Here is an 18,601-nt window from a genome sequence, read left to right as displayed (position 1 = left end):
TCACCAATCTCATCAGAGGTGCCTAAAATCCTTGATAGCCACCTGGGCGGCATTGCGTCCTGCTGCTCCCATCACTCCTCCTCCTGCAAGAAAGGAGAAATGGGGAATGCTGGTGCACCTCTTCCACATGCCCCTTTCTTCCTTCTGCAGGCCTTCATGAGGGTCCTGGCTCCCAGCTCTGCTCACCAGGGTGGGCTCCACTTCCACACAGGTACAGGCCAGGAATTGGGGACCGGTAGCCAGAGTAGGATGGTACTGGCCGGGCGAAGTACAGCTGGTCCAGAGACATCCCTCCATGGAAGATGTTCTGCCAACAGAGCTCTGTGTGAGCTAGCTGTGCCTGGCCCAGGCCCGTGTGCCCACTAGCACTGGCATCAGAGTGATGCTCAGAGCTGACACGCATGGTACCCACTCCACCAGGCAGCCCAAAGATCCTCTCCAGGTCTGGTGGTGTCAGGATGTCCCTGCCAATGACAGATGCCTTGAACCCCGGGGCATAGTCTTCGATGCAGTCAAACACTAGAGAAAGATGAAGGGACTACTGCTGGGCAGCCTGGGGGGGCATGGCAGCAAACTCCTGTGCAGCTCCAGGGCAGCTCTGCCCATGGGTGTTACTGGGGTCTGTGCGTGCATTACGTACCTGTGTCTGCATACGCATTTCTGGCCTGCTCGTCCCAGGGCCGCCCGCCCGCCAGCGTGGTCGGGGTGTACTGCGTGAAGAGGGACACGACATGGCAGCCTGGTGGGGCCAGCCCTGGGTCCAGCACTGAGGGAATGCACAGCTCAATCATGGGCCTGGGGAGCAGTACACCAGCTGGGCAGGCAGAAGGGCACCCAGCCACTCCACACCTCCTTCCCCAGCATGCACAGCCATGACTGTCCAGGCCCTTCCCCAGGGCACCAAAGTGTGCCAGTACAGGCTCCTACCTGCTGGAGGGCTGCCCGTGGGCAGCCTCAGTGAATGCCTGGTGCAGGAGCTGGGTGCCCTCGCAGTTGAGGTGTATGGAGCACTGGTGGTGGGGCAGGGGCTGGCTGTCGCGGGCATTGGGGGCAGCCAGGAAGCTGGGCAGCCGATCCACCGCCACTGGGCATGGGATGGGGAGATGAAATGGGGTGCAGCCTCTTGCTGATCCTGGCACCAGTGTTCCAGAAGGGATGGCAGCTGAAGTGTCCTTGCTGGTACCTACCATTGATCTTGGTGACAGGGGAGCGTGTGTCAAGCTGCCGGATCCGCTGGACAAAATCCTTGGGCAGCTGCTCCTAGGGTGGGATACACCAGTGCAGAGGCTGGCTGTGAGAGGCAGTGAGAATGAGGCTATTCCAACAGGCCAAGCCCCCGCCAGCCCCATGCACTCCATACCTGAGGAATGAGTTCCAGAAAGGTGATCTGGGGGGAGGCATTGGACAGCACCAGCTTGCTCCTCACCTCTGTCCCATCCTGCAGCACGACACCCTGTGCCTCCCCGGCCCTGCCCAGCAGCACGTGGCACACTGCCTGGGCGCATGTAGGGGACAAGACTTTACCAAGAGCATCCCTGCTGCCTGTGGGGATGGCCAAGCAGCTCCCCTCTCCCAGACACCCCGTACCTTCTCAGCAAAGATGTGGGCTCCCCGGGCAGTCGCTGCCTGGGCGATGGCTTGGGACAGGGCTCCCATGCCGCCTGCCACGTAGCCCCAGGCCCCCCGCCGTCCCTCCAGCTCCCCCATGACATGGTGCAACAGCACGTACCTGCCGTGGTAGGACCTTGGATTAGCTGCTGGCTGAAGGGATGGATCTGTCCCCTGCATGGGTAGTGAGGAGGGGGCCTTAGCCCCCACAGTCCCCCCCATGGGACCATGCCACCTCATGGGATGTAAACTCAGTTACTGGGAACACGCACCAGCCAGGACTCAGCCCAGCCTGGGGACAGAGGTGTCCAAACAGTGAAGGGATAGGTGGGGGCCACTCAGGAGAGCCATATGGAGGAGGGGGGCATGGGGGCAGTCCCTTGCCCAGCACCAACCCCTGAGGCACCCTAGCAAAGTTGAGCAGGCAGTGGGAGGGAGAGGCAGGAGGGCAGGGCATGGGGTGCTGGTCTGCAGCAGTGCCAAGCACAGAGCATGGCAAAGGGGGACAGTGCAGGCATGAGCCCCAGGGGGAAGGATCCCTCACCCACTGCCAGGGGTGTGTGGGCTGGCCATGGCTCCAATCACAGCATCAGTAGCCAGAGTTGCCTTCAGGGGTTCTGACTCAAACCATTGATCCAGAATCTGACCGAGGAGAAAGAGAGCATGCCAGGCTTGGGGTGGGAAGCTGCTGCAGCATCCTGGCAGGCAGGACAGGCAGTGGGTGTTTCCACACCAGCACTGTCTGCACGCACCTTGGAGATGGGAGCTGTGAGCACCTCGTAATAGTGTGGAAGCTGCCGCCCCAGTGCCAGCCCTGGGGGTGGAGAGGTGGTGTGAGACCTGCATGGCTGTGCCAGGGCTGCCTACTGGTGGCCAGCTGGCTTTGGAGGTCAGTCAGTGGGATCAAGGTGAGCAAGCCTACCAGAGCCTGCCAGCCCAGACTGGGCTCTTGAGGAGGCTCTGCATTGCCCATCCCAGGTGCTGGCAAACACCCCTTGCTGTCGGGGTTTCCTGGCATCCCAGATGTACCTGCCTGCAGCAAGGGCTTCAAGGTTCGCAGGTTCCTGAGCTGCTGGAGCAGGGAACCCTTTCCCAGAGCAGCTGTATCCACTGGAGGGGCATCCAGCAGTGGGTCAAGGGCTAACACCATGCGCCCCATGAACGCCTCATACTCAGGGTAGGCCTGGAAGGGGACAGAGGGTGAACAGCAAGGGCTGCACCATGGTGGGTGCAATGGATACCCCACCCAGGAGCATCCCTGCCACTCCAGGGGCAGGGCAGCCCCTCATGGGTTTTGCTGTGCCAGGTACATGCCCCTGGTGGTACCTGGGCATCCTTCTGGGAGAACTGAGCAATCTGCTGCTGAGTCTGGGCCATGTCATGTCCCAGCAGAAGGGAGCGAGGAGGGCTCCTGTCCTCCAGCAGTGGGGTGAAGGAGTAGGGGTCCCGTGGGAGCACCCTCAGACCATGTCGCTGCAACACAGGGATGTCCCCACTGCAGGACCCACCCTGCAGGGACAGCCTGGCAGCAGGGTCCCCTTGCTTGCATGCTGGGAGTTGCCAGCAGCCCAGCAAAGGGTGGGTGCCAGTACCTGCAGCTCCAGATCAGCATAGATTTGTGGTCGCAGCAGGCTGAGCAAATATGATGCCCGGGAGAACTTGAACCCTGGAACATGTGGGGTGGTGGGGAATGTCCACCACCAGGGCTGGCCAGGGCCATGGGGATAAGGGGCACGCGGGGGTACCTGGCACAATCTCCTCGGTGACGGCCGCGCCGCCCAGCACATGACGCTTCTCCAGCACAGCCGTGCACAGCCCTGCCCGCTGCAGGTAGGCAGCCTGTGGGGAGCACGGGGCACACTGCCCATCCCTCCAGCTGGGATGCCACTGCCCACGGGAGCACCCTCTTGCACACGGTGCCCCCCTCACTAGGGAGGGCCTGTGGGAGCCCCAGCCCCATGGACACCACCACCACCAAAGCCCTCCCTTGCTCACAGCGTAGACCCTTCCCAGTCCCTTGCTGTGGATGCAGGAGAGGCAGTACGCCACTCTAGGTACTCACTGCCACCAGCCCGTTGTGCCCTGCAAGAAGAGAGGGAGATGAGCAGATCCCAGTGCTGGTGATGGGCCCACAGCACAGGGCACCCTGCTGGGTGCCTGGGGCATGGGGATGTCACAGCCACCCCAATAACAGGCTCAAGACACAAGGATACAGGTGACAAGGAGAATCCTCCCCCAGCCCTATAGCCCTGGCTCTAATGGTGCAGCAGAGGTGGACAGAAGTGCTCAAGGCAGATGACCCAACAGTGCTCTGGTGCTGGGGGGGGGCTGCAATTTGTGCCAGACCCCTGCATCGTCTCAGGCATGAGGAGCAGTCTGGGGGGTTTCAGTGCGTCCAGCACTGCTGCAGTCCCCACCTAGCTGCTCCTCTGCTACCTGCCCTGGGGAGAGGGCAGATGCGGGTCCCCGCACACAGCTCGACTCTTGCTCCCTTGCTCCGTTACCTGCCCCGATCACAACCGCGTCGTATTCCTGCTGCAGCTGGGCTGCAGCCCCGGCATGGGCCAAACGCGCTCCTGACGGCCGCAGGGACAGACGGCAGCCCTGCGGCCAGCGGGACGAGCCGAGCAGACTGAGAGCTCCCCGGAGCCCGGCTGCCATCGCCCCGCAGCGCCCGGCCACGCTGCCCCGCGTCCGGCAGCCTGGACTTTGCTTCCACGGCGGAACTTTTCCCAGGGCTTCCGGGCACAGGGAGGGGACGGGGTCCGGGGCAGGGAACGCCTTGAGGAGGCGGGGAGGTGCTCAGGACAGGGGCAGCCGCTGCCGCTGCCCCCAGCGAGGCGCGCACCCGGGCTGGGGGCTTGCAGCGGGGCCGGAGACGAGCCCCAGGGCTGAGCAGGGGTCGCATCCTGCCTGGGGCTCAGCAGGGTGCCAGGAGCTCCCCAGGCTGTACTCCAGGAAGGTGCTGAGCAGGCAGGCGGGGTCTGAGAGCCCCCTCCCCCAGCTCCTGTTGTGCTCCAGGGATGACCCTGAGGCACGTGGCTGGGATGATGGGCCAAGCACGGCAGGACAGACGGAGTTTGGCCCCCCCACAGCCCAAAGCACAGCCCTGAAAGCAGCAGGAAAAGGGGCAGTTTGGGAACGAGCATGGCTTTGAATCCAGAACTATTGCTCAGCAGGGCAAATTCCAGCTCAGCAGGATGGGGCAAAGGCCCTGTCATGGTCCAGTGCTCCCTGAATTGCTGTCCCCTGCTCCAGCGAGTGGCATGGGAGCAACAAGGGGCAGCGGCTACGTGAGTGCCTTGGGACTGGCCCCATTCCCAGCTGTACTTGAGGTTTGGAGTGCACTGAGCCCAGACGTGCCTGGGAAACACATAAGCCGCCTCAGGATTTACTCGCTGTTCCCAGCTAAGCTCAGAGCTGTGGCTAACTGGTGCCTGCGCGCGGGGAAGGTGGTGCAGGATGGGCTGCACCTCCCCAGAGCCTGCCAAACCTCTGAGCACTCTGCACCCCACATTTGGGGGTGAGGGGGAAGGGGGATGCACCAGAGACCATTGCTTCACTCAGGTTTGGCTACACTATCTTGGTCTCTGGCCAAAGCCTGGCAGCAATGCCAAGCTCACATTATAAATCCTGCTCTGGAAATGCATTTTTCAGCAAGACAGTGATTTGCCCACAGCCTCTCAGCTCCACTCTCTGTCCCCAGAGGCTGCTGGGTGGCAGTGAAAAGCACGGGGAGCAGGAAAAGGGACAGTGCCAGCCCTGGCCAGGCTGAAGGATGGCGAGGTTGCCTGTCCCTGCCTACAGGCACAATCCACAGCATGGCACACAGACACTGAGAAAGCAACCCAGGCTCTGGGAGCACCCACACACCCACTTTAATCCTGGCCCCAAGGTGGCTGGAGGCAGCTCAGAGCAGAGGGATGCGGGATGGCTCCCAGAGGCGCCGGGCCAAGTCATAGGCCTGCTGGACCACGAGCTCAGAGGGGATGATGCCCAGGTGCACGGTCAGCAGCTCATAGCACTTCACTACCTCTGCCTGGTGGTTCTTGCTGTAATAACGCAGCAACTTCCTGTGGAGGAGAAGACAGGGGATTGGCAGGTACAATGCACACAAGCAACCTCTTTCCAATGACCTTCCCTCTGTAAAGCACTTTGCAAGGACACAGCAAAACCATGGCACCACGCTGGGAGATGGGCTGGTGCTGCTCCAGTGACATCACAACACTGGCATTGCCCACAGGGACCCGTGTGCCATCACAGCTTTGAGCCCTGGTGCCAAACCACAGGGCTGGAACTGCTCACCTGTAGTAGTCCCCTGCAAGCATTCCAATGGGAGCAGAATCATCAGACAGGACTGGTACCTCCATCACTTCCAGCTTGTAGCCCTGGGGAGAAATCACAGCAAAGGGCAGCTGTGATGGGACCACCGAGCAGTCAGAGCTGGCTAGGCCTACAGCCCAGCTCCCTGCCCCACAGAAAGAGGGGCTCAGCCCCTTCCTGGCCCCACATACCATCTCATTCTCAAACCAGAGGAAGTAGGAGCAGCAGTAGTCACCATCCTGCAGCATCAGTGTTGTATAGCCCTTCTGTAGGTATCGCCGGGCCAGTGTGATCAGGGACCAGACCTGGGCGACAAGGGGCACCTGAAGCCTGAGCAGGAAAACCCCTCCAATTTCCACCCTCTTCTGTGGTTCCCATCCCACACCCACCCCACGAGCAGTACCTTTTTCTTGATGAAGGTGGCCAGGGGACCCTTGCCCAGCTCTGAGCTGGACTTCTCTGTCACACTGAGTGATGGTGCCATCATTTGTCCAGCTGTGCGGTCCACATAGATGAAGTGCACCAGGCCAGGGAAGTCCTCCAGGTACGTGGGATGGGTTAAGGGTGTCCAACAACTTTGGTGTACTTCTAGGACAGCCCCTGAGTCTCGGTAAACCACCTTTACCCACTACATTCCTCCCCTTGATCCCGGTGCCGGGGGACAGGGTCCCACTCCCATGTCTGCTACCCCCTTAGGGACACCCCCTTGGCAGGCTGGGTCCCCAGCTGCAGAGATGGGTATGACACCATGGTGATATTGCGCCTGCTCTTCACCAGCAGGAAGTCCCGCCAGTCCAGCAGCTTCTCCCTGCCAAGAAGAGGCACGGTGAGAGGCCAGGACCCACAAGCCCCAGCAGAGCTGGGTGTGGGGCAGCCCCCTGGTGATGCTGACCATCCCCCTGCACTCACCTCATCAATTTCTGAGCACGGTCCCGCAGCCCTTGGGACAGGCTGTGGCCAGCAGAGGTCAGGAAGAGCTGGCGGTACACGGAGCAGAGCTGCCGCTTCACGTTGGCCACTGACTGCAGCAGCCTGAGCCAGGGGACACAGACAGCCGAGTTTGGACACTGGGTCCCCAGCACTGAAGGGACAGCTGTGCTGGTCCCCAGGCTGGATAAGGTCCCTGCCTGTCCTGGAGATTTTCCCTGGTTTCCCCCTACTTACTCTAGGGAGCTCCCAGGCTCACTCCGTGAAAATATCTTGTTCTTAAAGTCCAACCAGGTGTTCTGCAACTAGAAAGAGACAGGACAATGTCAGGCTGTGGAGAAAACAGGACAGGGTCCTCATGTCCCCACGCCTACCTGGACATCCTGTCCACTCAGCTTCTTCACAAATTTGTCCATGCGCTGGCGCAGCTCAGCGAGGAATGGGTAGGAGCGTGCGACTCCCACCTCTGGTCCCTCTTCCAGCTTCTTCTCTAGCACCAAGAAACCATCCAGCAGCTGGTACAAGGTGATGGCCACCTGGGTCATGGGGCCCTGCCAGGGAAAGGAGAGGTGGGTCAGGCAGGACCCAGTCCCACATAGCTTCCCTCACCTCAGAGGCAGCTCACCTTGGTCAGCAGCACAAGGGAGATGCCTGGCCAGAGCGGGAGGCAGTGCATGGTGTGTGGCAGCAAGGGGCAGTAACCTTCCCGCAGGCTGGCATCCAGAAAGATCCTTCTGGGGTTTGAAGCTTCAGGGACCAGAGGCCCCAAGGTCTGGAGCAAGTCCTCTGCCATCTGGGAAGACAGGGGAAATACTGAGTCCTCTGTGGGGATGAGACAGCTCACACAGAGAATGCTCTGTAGGGATGCAGCATTGCCTTGAAAGCTGCAACCAGGCAAGACAGAACCGAAAGAGCTGGAGGGGCTATGTAGCAAAAGATCAGCAGTGAGGAAAGTGCCCAGGGACCCCAAAGGAGCGGCAAAGAAGAACACTGTTGCAAAGGCAAAGGTTGCAAATGCCTTAAACCAAGGCCAGTGTCTGCTTGCAGTGTGTGAGGTGTTGCAGCATCCATCAGGGAGGGAAGCAGCCCAGAAAGCCCAGTGGCAGCAGAGGGAGACACTGGACTGCTCTGAGGCAGCCCTGTTCCCTCTCTGCTGACAGCTCATTGCAAGCAATGCCTCAGAGGAGATCAGAGCTGTCACAAATATGCACAACATGGGGGACGCAGGGCACCCTCAGCTGCAGCACAGGAAGAGAGAGTGACAAGGACCGGAATCTGCAAAAGGCACTGGGACAGGCTGGTGAGGTGTGGAGCTGGGAGGTGTTGCAGGACTCTCTGCTCACCTGGACATCTGCAGCATCCACCTCCCCGATGCTCAGCATCTCAGCACCCTCTGACCAGCTCTCGCTGCCTGCAGAGAACACGGCAGGTCACCCTTCCAGCCCCCACCAGGGGCCTCTGCAGGGCTGGGGGTGTGGGGCACGGCTGCTGCCCAGCTGGGCACTCACCTGTACTGTGCCGGCCTGGCGAGGGCTCAGGTGTGTAGTACACCTCAGGCACAGAGAGATCATCTGTGTCCTGACAGCAAAAACGAATGGGTCAGCGATAGCAGGGATACAGGCAGCCCTCCCAGCAATCCCACCCTGCAACTCCTGATCTCAAGGACTCACTTGGTCATCTGAGTCCTTCTCTGCAGCTCCATGGGAGCCAGGGCCACTCACAGGGATGCTCTCACTTCTCTTGGGTCCCTGAGAGAGAACATTCCCTGCTGTGGGCTTTCAAAAAGAGAGAAAAAATTCCTAAGCCCCAGCTGTCGAGGCATCACCCCATGATGGGAGCACCCTGATTTGCTGCTCCCCCAATCCTGCTCGGAAGCACCTGTGGGCCAAGCTCCTCCTCAGCACTCTGACTGGGGTACAGGTCCTGAACCAGGAGGATGAGGACAAGCAGGTCGGCTGGGCGGATGGAGCTGGCATTGCGGCTGCAGGCCAGAGAAGGAAAGGGTCAGCTGGGAGAACAAATGGCTGCCCTGGGGAGGGTGGTGGGGCCAGGCACACCTGGAGTAGAAGGCCAGCAGCTTGGTGTGTACCAGGAGGAAGGCATGGCCCACTTCCTCCCCGCCACGCTCGGGGCTGGCATTGATGTGCTGCACCACTTGTCGCTCCAGGAACTCGATGCACTGCTCACACAGCTGAGGATGGATCAGCCGCTCCACGGCCTGGGGTGCAGGAGGAGGGTAGGCTGCTGAGCTTCCTCAGCCCCAGCCTTGCAGTCCTAGGGGCAGGTCTGAGCTTCCATTGCTCCAGGGAGCTGTCCTAAAGTTTCCAGCCTACTGCCTTTTCCCACATCCTGGGACTCCATGCAGCCTCCCACCCCTGGAAGGCCCCAAAAGTGAGGGACAGCCCAGATCACTGGTACCTCCACTGCAAAGCTCTGGTCCTCCTCTCGCAGGTGGCTGTAGGTCTCCAGCAGGCCCCGCAGCAGGCTCCACACGCGCTCCCGCTGCTCCGAATCAGCCGGCCGCAACCTGCAGCGTCACAGAGTGTAAACTCGGGGGTAGCTGTCACCCAAAACCCAGCTGCAGCCCAGCAAGCAGGGGGTCCTGCTGCAAAGGGGGGGGTCCCAGCTGGAGACACCCACTCCCACCCCCTGGTGCTGCATGAAGGCAGGTCAGGGCAGGCACCCCAGCAACCCGACATGCCACCCTGTGCCGGTGGCTGTGCCTGCTCACTCCTTGCGGATGAGGTGCGAGTCGAGCGTGACGAGGCCACAGTGAGCCTCCACCAAGCGCCGCAGCACGAAGAGCGTCCGCCGCAGGTCGTCCTCGCTCTGCGTCCCGTCGCCGTTCACTGCGATGTACAGGCAGTCCCCGAACTGCAAACGGCAGCGGGGTCAAGCGGGGGCCGGCCCGGGGTCCCTGGTCCCCGGTGCCGGTCAGGGGTCTCGGTGCCGGTCCTACCATGTGCAGGACGTGGAGGTGCCGCCCGCCCTCGGTGGCGAAGCAGGTATAGGTATCGGAGAGCTTCTCCAGCAGAGCGGCGCAGGAAATGATGAGGGGGGCGAAGAGGGTGTTGAGGCTGTCCTCCAGCGCCGGGCCCTGCGCCACACTCTCCCGGTCAGCGCTCACGCGCGACCGCGCACCCCACGCTCCCTTCCCCGCACCCGCGCCGCCCCGTCCCGCCCCACCTGCCCGGCGTGGGACGACCGCAGCCGGCGGAGGAAGGCGGCATCGGCCCAGTAGAAGAGCAGCTCGGCCGCGGTGCTGGCGATCAGGACGCAGCGCATGGCCCGCGGCCGGGAGGAATACCGGCACCGGGGCACCGGGACCGGGCGGCTCCACCCGCCCCGCGCCGCTTCCTGCTCCGACGCGCGTGACCGCCGCGCCCACGCGCGCAGCGCCCCCGGCGGCCCGGAGCGGCTCCGCACCGTGTGACAGTGGCTCCGCACCGTGTGACCGCCGCACCGCACCCTGTGACAGCGGCTCCGCACCCTGTGACCGCCGCGCCGCACCGCTCCCTGTGACAGCGGCACCGCACCCTGTGACACCGGCTCCGCACCGTGTGGCAGCGGCTCCGCACTGTATGACCACCGCACCGTATGACAGCAGCACCGCTCCCGCCCGCTCGGCCCGGCCCGGTCCGCGGCGGACAGAAGACGCCGGCGCGGTTGAGAGCCCAACTTTATTACACCTCCGGTAGCGCCTGGGCGCGTCGCAACTCCTCCTGCCCGGGACACCGCCACTCTCCCGGGCAGAACACGCTCTCGGCCCGCCGCTCCGCCCCTCTCCGCTCCGGGGTGTATAATTTAATTATCATCGTCTCCCGCCGTGGAGCCCGAGCTCGCCCGCTTGGGGCGGCCCCCGGCGCGCCCTCCCCTGCCCCCTGCCCTGCCCCGCCCCGCCCGGTGCATCCCGCGGCGGGCCAGGCCGGCTGGCGGCATCCCGGCGGCAGTAGAGGGAGCTGCTTCCATACACTTGCTGCACCGGAGCACCGCCCGCCTCCGGGGTGGGGGTCCGGCTGCTGGAGGGGTCGTCCCGAGGGGCAGCGGGACCAGGGGATCTGGGAGGGTGTTCGTCTCGGGATATACCGGGGCCCAGCCCCCCAACCCTCCCTGTAGCCAGTGGGCACCAGTGGGCACCAGGGCCCGGCTTCTCGCAGCTCACAGGACAGAGGATGGCAGGCACTGCAAATTGGCTGTCGCACTGCTCTGGCGGGATGGTGGCCAGGGCATGTGGAGCTCTGCAGTCACAGGGCAGGATGGTCCCAAGGTGGAGGACATCCTGGAGGTGAGGATGAGGGCGTGGCGTGGAGCTGCCCAACACGGCCCCACGGCGAGGCTGCGTGGGCTGCCAAGGAGGCAGCGTGACCTGGGCAGTGCACAGGGGCAGGAGCAGGGCTGGCGAGTCCATTGTGGGCCGCAGGCTATCGGTACCGACAGGCCAACGCGTTCACATTCTTCACCACGTAGAAGCTCATGGTCAGCGGGGGGATGACCAGGGTGCGGCCGGCCCGCAGCGGGCGAGGCTTCAGCTCGGGGAGAGTCCCGTCATCCACCATGGCCAGCGGCTGCCCGTTGAGCTGGACCGACCTGTGGGACCAGGAGAGGGTCAGCGCAGTGACACTGAGGATGGGACAGTGGTGGCAGTTCCAGCCACCAGCATCAAACTTACTTGGAGTGGAGCCCGTCCTTGCCATAGGGCTGCAGCAGGTACTGGTGGACAATCTTATCCCGCAGCGTCCCTGCCAGCTTGATTTTCTTTCGGGAGCGATGCAGGTTGATGATGTAAAGGGTGATGGATCCCCGGACATAGTTGTGACTGCAAAGGGGAGAGTGGGAGATGAGGGCTGCACTGCCATGTCCTCAGGGAGCATCGCCTCCAGGAAGGGGCTTTGTAAGAACTAGCCTCATGCAGGCATCCAGATTCACATCATATCCTGCTGCCCCTCCACGGGGAGATGCCACCTTCCCCTCACGAAGCCTGGTTCTGAAGTGACACCTTTCAACCCCCCCTCTTCAGCCAGCAGTGACACAGCACAAGAGGATGCTGCCACGGTGTCCAGAGTGGGGGTGGCCAAGGACAGAGTGTCAGTCCCAGGACGGTCCCCACGCCTCCCCCCCCCCCCTCCAAAAAAAATCTTGCAAGGAGGAGGCTGAGAACGGAGGGGAGCTCTCTGTGCGTGAGTGGCGTCTGCCCCCGCCACGCCAGGCACCTGACAGACAGGTCCAGACACTGATCCTCTGTCCCTGCCTAATCAGGCAGCCCCAAACAAAGGCTATAAAGCACTTTGCACCTGTCAGTTACTAGACAAGGTTTCCTACCGAGCTGGAGGCATGTTGAAAGCATCTGGACTGTGTAAAGAAACAGTCTCTCCTCCTCCACAATAGCAACTTGTGTCCGCGGAGGAGGTGGCCGCCCCCCCGGCCCGCTGAGGTGCTTTCAAAGACCTTATCAGAGAAACAATAACCAGGCCAGGCTCCCCGGCAGCGCGGCCTGGCGGGTAACCCGACCGAGTGAGCGGGGCCCCTCGTGTGAAATCCACTCCCTTGATCTCCGCTGCCCAGGCTGCCCGGCGGCACCGGCCCCGTTCCCAGGCGTGGGCTCGCCACGACTTTCATCGGGGGCATCGCCATTCCGGCACTTCCCTTCACTGTGACAGCGGCCAGAGTGAGGAGCAGGACCCGAGGGAGCATCCTGGGAAGCCGACCCGCACCAGCGTGTCCTTGTTGGCTCCCATCTCCTGGGGGTACCGCTGATGCCACCCTGTAACCCTCAGCCTTCCTTGCTCCACTCACTTGTGGTAGCTGGTGCAGTGGGCGTAGATCCGGAGCTTGTCGCGGATGACTCTGCCGGGCCGGGGTTTCCTCTGCAGACCGGCCACGTGGATCGCCAGCACCTTGGGACCAATGAGGCGCTTGTAAAGCAGGGACAGCCAGTAGTCCTGGGGGGCAGAGGGGACAGTCAGCAGCACAACAGCCCCCCATACTCACACAGGGCGTGGGCAGGAAAGGCTGGCTCCCCTGCTTGCAGCCTGGCGAAATTTTGGCTGTTGGGGTGAAAATGTTGTGTGCCAGATGCCTGCCTTGGGATGAGCTCTTTTTCTGTAGTCCAAGCCATAATGGCATGGATGTTTCCAGGAAAGAGATTCAGAGAGGAATTCATTGCCCATGCTCAGAGACACGGGTACCCTCTAAAGGAGCTCAGATCATGGCTGGGTTGTAGAGCATGGGGAGCAGCATGAGCACCCTTGCACATACCCATGGATCAACACAGAGCCATGCTGTGGACCTGCACACCAGCTCCAGCTGATGCACACAGGCTGGTGATGTCTCTGGAGCAGGCTCTTCCCCCACTCTCTACACAGAACTCTCCCCTGCTCTTTGTCTCTATTTGTGGCACACTGGCTTTTGGGACTGGCTGAGGGTGCTCAGCTTCCCAGAGGTATTTCTCCCATTTTGAAGCCTCCTGTGGAGCACGGGGAAGCCAAGCTCAAGAAAGAGGAAATGCTTAGGCCCTACACACATGCATAAGTGATGCAGCCTTAATTACGTCACCACACACTGCTTTTTCCCGCAGGACGGGCCCCAGGCCCCGGGGAGGGAGGAGAGGCTGTGTGGGCCCCCCACTCATCCGCTGCAGGAGCTGGGAGGTGTGTGGTAAATGAAGCAGGGTTGTGGGAAGGGAAAGGGCAGGCTCAGGCCCTCGCCTGCTGTTCTGCAGGAGGGGGCTCTGGCCCCACTGCTGCTCCAGGCGTGGCAGGTGATGCTGGGAAGATGGAGCCTCTGGCCCAGCTAAGGGTACACAGCTTTTCTGAGAAAAACCATGCAGGTGCCATGGGATGGGTAAGACAGTCAGCAGTGATTTAGGGCGAGTGTGCAGTATTTCAGCACAGTCAGTGCCTCCAGGGCAGTGCAGGAACCACTGTGTCTCTCCAACATCTGCAGGAGGTGAGGGGAGAGCAGTGCTTTTACCTCGCCTTGCTGGCAAAGCTAGCTCCGAAGTCTCAGTTTCAAGAAGGATGTGAAAATACCAAAGAGAGTTCAAAGGAGGGCCAGAAAAATGACCCAGGTTTGAAAAAGGAGTTGTCAGCACTGGCCTCAAGGCACTTGAGCTCTTCAGCTCACTGCAGGGAAGCACTGAGGACAGCTGCAGCTTTTCGCGTCATCGCAAATCCGCTTGTGTGAGGGGCCAAAATCATGTTATTTGCAATAAATTACCAGGGCCTGGTGACACAAAGCACTTGGATGATGAATTACACACACCTAGCATGACTGAAACAAACCTGCTGAGGGCAGACACTTTCCTTAGCTGGGCTGGTGCTCCAGGGCTGCTCCTTCCACTGGCATGAGTGAACTCCAGCCAAAATCACGCCAGGGCTGCTGGGCTTCCTGGCGCTACCAGCTCCTGTTCAAATTGGACCAGCTTGGGAAATAATTGTTCTTGAAACCCAGCTGCAACCAGGGTGGCTTTTCCACTGACCTCTTCCTCAGCCCTGACAGAAGCTAGCACCCACTGCCATGTGCCACACCCTGTGCAAGCAAGTTCCCCAGGCTGGCAGTGCCCGCATACCCCTTGCAAAGATGCGCAGTGTGGTCAGGGGCAGCCTCAGCCATGTCCAGGGAGACAGGTTGCTCCAACCAGTGCAACTGCAGAAAGGAGTTGTCTTTTGGAGTCACAGAAGACTCTTGTGAAGGCTGAGCCAGCAATACAGCTGTAGCAGTAGAGGAGGGATAGCAGGGAGGAATCTGGTTTGTTACTAGTCTCACGGGAATCGAGGGATCTGTCTTGGTTTAATTACTTTGCAGAGCCATCAAGCAGTACTGGAGAAGAGGAGCACCTGAAGGCAGTGCCTTCCTGTGCCTCAGGAGGTCTCCTGTCTGGGACTCCTGATTTGTGGGCAGGAGGGGAGCTGATGTGCAGAGCTCAGGGAGCCTCACCTTCTGAGCCCCATGGGGCCAGTGAAGACATAGAAGCTTTCCACTAGAGAGGGAAAGCCCAGAGGGTTCTACTTGATCTCTTGGCACAGTTTACTTCATTGCAGAAGTTTTAGAGACCTCATTTTTTGGAAACAAGGTTGATTAGGCAGGCTCTGAGGCAGAGCTGTTAGCCAGACCCTCCTGTCTGCAGAGCCATCGGGAGAAGGGCAGGAGTTATCTTTCCACTCTCTCCTAGAAACAGCAAAGCAGCTCTGCTGCCCACCTGAATTTGTTCAGCTCTGTGCTCTCCCCATGTGAGATGTTTCCATAACCAGAAAACCAAAGTAAAAGAGCCATAGCCCTTCATCTCCTGGGAACTGTAACCAGCAAGGCAGCTGAATTTCAAACGAGTAGACTGTGAGTCCATGGTGCACAACCTCCTCTGGCTGGGGCTGCCAGGGCATGGCTTTATGTTCCCAATTCACCAGCAGCATCAGCTGGATGCTGCTCACCCTATTCCACATTTATTGCTTCTTCCTGCTTCTGAAGCTGCCCAAATTCTTCCCCTGTGCCTTATGCACGCTTGAGTTTCAACAGCCTGTTACAGAGAGCTCCAGTCTGCACCTTCATCTTCATTTTTCCACAGTCCAAGCAACCTGTGTGGAGATAAGGGCTGGCTGGTCTGAACATCACAGGACAGAGGGCTTTGGTCTTTTATCCCTTTGTTGAGCCTGATGGCTTGTTTTTGACAAAAGCATCCTACAGAAAAGTTGTGATTGTGATTGTGGTTGTGAAGACTTGGAAGGATGGAGAAGCTGCCACTTCCCAGGGAGCCTGTTCCAGCAGTTACATATCCACACTATTAACAGTCCCACTCCTTATTTTTGTCTTGAATTTGTCTGGCTTCAGCTTCCAACCAGTGGTTCTTGTTCTTGCTTTTTCCACTAGATTAAAGAGATTCTCAGCATCCAAAACTTTCTCCCCATGGAGGTCCTTACATCCTGTTCAAGCCATAGCTGCTTGTTCCTCCAGCAAAGCTGGATAATGCTGCTTTTAACATTATCCCTGGGTTTTATGTGCTTCTTAAGTGGGAGTTCAAGGTTTTCTCAGCCAAACCCTTTTCAAGGTCCTGTGACAAGCAGAGTGGGGCAGGGCCTCATCCCAAAGGGAATAACATTTTCTGAAGTCAGAATCATCAGCTTCAGACACTATTGCTGCCTTCATGAGCTCTCATGCCCCCACCCTCAGGGACATGATCTGTTTGCTGTTTTGTGTGCGCCCCCTCCTTGTGTGGAGGTTGTGGAGAACTGAGCAGTCTCCTATAACATTGGCTGCTGTACTGGGGAGTCTGTGAGTGAGCACCACAGGGGACACTCCAGAGATGGTCTGTGAATGGGGAACAAGGCTCCTTCTAGCCCCAAACAAGGGGACTTCAAGGGGACTGGTCTGCCAGAAGCACCAGCAGGGGAGGAGGGGGCAGCACACAGACACGCTTCAGCGAAGGGGCCCCTTGTCTCTTCCCTCTGCTCTGCCCCTCCTGGGCAGGACAGACCTTTGCTTTGATCCAGACACCACCACCCATGAAAGGTCAGCTGATGCTGGCCAATCCCTCTGTTGCTGAGGCCACATCCCAGCAGGTGCCCCACCACCAGTCCTCTGAAGCTGCCTGGGCATCTGTTGCTTTCACTGTGCTGATCCTCTTCCTTCCTGCTCTAACGGCTGCAAACACTTCATCTCACACCACTCTTTCCTGCATTGCCTTATGCCTTTACGTCTTCCTGCAGCTTTCTCTTCAAGCAAGCGGTCTGCAGCAAAATTCCTACAGTGGGAGTGGCAGCCACAGGAATTGCTGCCAGGCATCAGTGGCACTGAGGGGACAGCCTGCCCAGGAAACAGGAAAGTGCTGAGTGGGACGTGACCCCTGCCTACTGCCCAGCACAGCCTGCCTCCAGCCAGTGGCCTCCCCACCTTCTTGGGATCTGAGCAGATGGAGGAACAGCCAAATCTCTCTTTTGTCATCACCTCTCCCTAACAGGGTCCAGGCGATGCAGGCTACAGGAAGGGAGCGGAGTTGCCAGATCAGAGGGCTTGGAAACCAAATGCAATTCTTCTGTTTCCTGTTCTTCCAGAGCACCAATCCACTCTGGGAATGGTCTTTCTGTCCCACCTCATTCACAGCCCTGGGTTGGCTCTGTGACCAAGCTGGGCAGGTTTAGCACTAGCATGGTGCCTCTGGAGATGCCAGCCGTGGCTGTGTCCATCCTTCCAAGACCAAGCTGCTGCTGCCAGTCCCAGATGGATTTTGTTTCTGCCCCAGACTCCAGTGCAGGAGGAACAGTCCAGCTCCAGCTCTGCACATGTCTTGCAGCTCCAGTGGGTGAGTGCCAGAGCTGCTAGCATGGCTTTGATCCATTTGAGAGTCCATGCATATGCACTTCAGAGACCTTTTTTCTGGTGCACCAAGAGGGAAAGGCCCCTTAACCCACTGTGACAGCAAGCAGAGTTTAGCTGCTTTAAATCTGTCCCCTCATTCATGGATACAACGATCCTCAGAACTAACCTGGAATTCCTGGAAGGAGAGAGGGTGCAGAAAGCAGACAATGCCTCAGTCCTTGAGATATGATGGAAAGGACAGGGCAGTGGAGTGAATGCTCTGCTCAAACCCGCTCCAGGCAGTTGTGCCAAGGCTTGCTGGAAGACTTCCACAGGGCACCATTTCCACTCTGCCCTTCAGCAGACTGTGCTTTAGCTTGACATCTCATGGGAGAGCTTTTCCCTCATGCACACCTGAACTGCCCGGGACTTCATCCCTCCATCTGTGGCCAGAGCAAACATCCTCTAACAACAGTTCCTGCCAATCCTTGCCTCTCCCACCCCTTCCCTGTCTGCAGGCATCACTCCCACCAGTCAGTGCTCTAGCGTGCAGGGCAGATGGGGGTGCCAGACGCCCGCGCAGCAGATTTACAGCCATCAGGAACAGCTTCCATGTGTATATGCAAGCTCCATTGAACCTGCTCCCTCTCCCCACCCTTTGTCACTCCCAGACTTGGGACCGTGCCTCTGCCTGCATGGCGCACGGCACGCTGCAGCCCGACCTGGGCACGCTCCCCCAGACAGCGACCCGGAGCCGAGGGTCCCCCGGGGAACAGCAGCCGCGCTCCTGCCCCGGTGCTCGGCTCCCGCTCCGGTGCGCGCTGCGCGGAGGCAGCGGCGGATGCGCCGACGGGCGAGTGCAGCAGCAGGGCTGAATCCCGCTGGCCCCCGGGATGGGCATGGGCACGGGTGGGCGAGGACCCGACCCCCTGGCCAGGGAAGGACCCCCTCGGGGGGAGAGCAGGGGCGGGAGAGGGACCGACCGGGGGGACGGCTGGGACCTTGAGCCGCAATTAGCAGCGCCTCCTGCCAAGGCAGCTCAGCTAATGAGCGCACCGGGGAGCGTGTACGTGCAGCAGGCGGGAGCACGGCCGGGGGACCCGCTCCCGCTCCTGGCACCTCACCGGAGGGCCCCTTGCCTCCTTGGGCCCGGAAACTGCGGGGGCCCAACCCATTCCCTAATGCGGAGGTGCTCGGGACAGGTCAGACAGACCTAATATGAGCCCAGGGTCCTCCCTCCTCCAGGACAGACAGTCATGTTCTTTCCCGTTGAGTTCTCCTCGGTGCCTTTGGGCAAAGCCAAGGAGGTGAAAAATCACCCGCAGCATCCAAGCATCTGATCACAGCACCATTGGGCACAGACCTTCGCACTGCTGTGATGCTTTCTCAAGGACACCATCAATTCACAGGCAATATCATATTGTCTTCTACCACCACAGCTGAGCAGGCAGCCCCT

General features: G+C 60.2%; 3 protein-coding genes across 3 annotated transcripts in view; all 3 read right to left on the bottom strand.

Moving 5' to 3' along the window:
• Window positions 1-12: 12 nt before the first annotated feature.
• On the bottom strand, window positions 13-4,269 carry PYROXD2 (pyridine nucleotide-disulphide oxidoreductase domain 2; the record flags this gene model as incomplete). Its single annotated transcript, XM_084210161.1, has 16 exons — window positions 13-83; window positions 187-307; window positions 413-519; window positions 641-795; window positions 928-1,084; window positions 1,188-1,260; window positions 1,361-1,495; window positions 1,588-1,729; window positions 2,153-2,250; window positions 2,361-2,422; window positions 2,638-2,791; window positions 2,935-3,081; window positions 3,201-3,274; window positions 3,354-3,447; window positions 3,671-3,690; window positions 4,113-4,269. The coding sequence occupies 16 exons, from the start codon at window positions 4,267-4,269 to the stop codon at window positions 13-15; spliced, it is 1,767 nt and encodes a 588-aa protein (XP_084066287.1).
• A 1,218-nt stretch (window positions 4,270-5,487) lies between these two features.
• HPS1 (HPS1 biogenesis of lysosomal organelles complex 3 subunit 1) lies at window positions 5,488-10,212 on the bottom strand. Its single transcript, XM_084210516.1, is given in 18 exon segments — window positions 5,488-5,681; window positions 5,914-5,996; window positions 6,123-6,236; window positions 6,335-6,480; window positions 6,675-6,739; window positions 6,841-6,963; window positions 7,096-7,163; window positions 7,233-7,409; window positions 7,484-7,651; window positions 8,202-8,269; window positions 8,367-8,436; window positions 8,529-8,633; window positions 8,737-8,839; window positions 8,916-9,076; window positions 9,277-9,385; window positions 9,590-9,732; window positions 9,818-9,984; window positions 9,987-10,212. Coding segments are annotated over 18 exon segments (2,190 nt in total). The 5' UTR covers window positions 10,144-10,212; the 3' UTR covers window positions 5,488-5,518.
• Window positions 10,213-10,809: 597 nt separating this feature from the next.
• The window catches only part of HPSE2 (heparanase 2 (inactive)), a gene marked incomplete at its 5' end in the record, with an annotated part of 104,876 nt that continues 97,084 nt past the window's right edge, over window positions 10,810-18,601 (bottom strand). Inside the window, 3 exons of the mRNA XM_084209928.1 lie at window positions 10,810-11,445; window positions 11,528-11,674; window positions 12,652-12,797. Coding sequence (XP_084066054.1) covers window positions 11,280-11,445; window positions 11,528-11,674; window positions 12,652-12,797 — 459 coding nt within the window. The 3' untranslated portion in view covers window positions 10,810-11,279. The remainder of the gene's footprint in view (window positions 11,446-11,527; window positions 11,675-12,651; window positions 12,798-18,601) is intronic.

Source organism: Fringilla coelebs (genome assembly GCF_963513975.1).
Source record: "Fringilla coelebs genome assembly, chromosome: 8".
NCBI lineage: Eukaryota > Metazoa > Chordata > Aves > Passeriformes > Fringillidae > Fringilla > Fringilla coelebs.
This window is presented reverse-complemented; position numbering and strand designations above follow the sequence as displayed.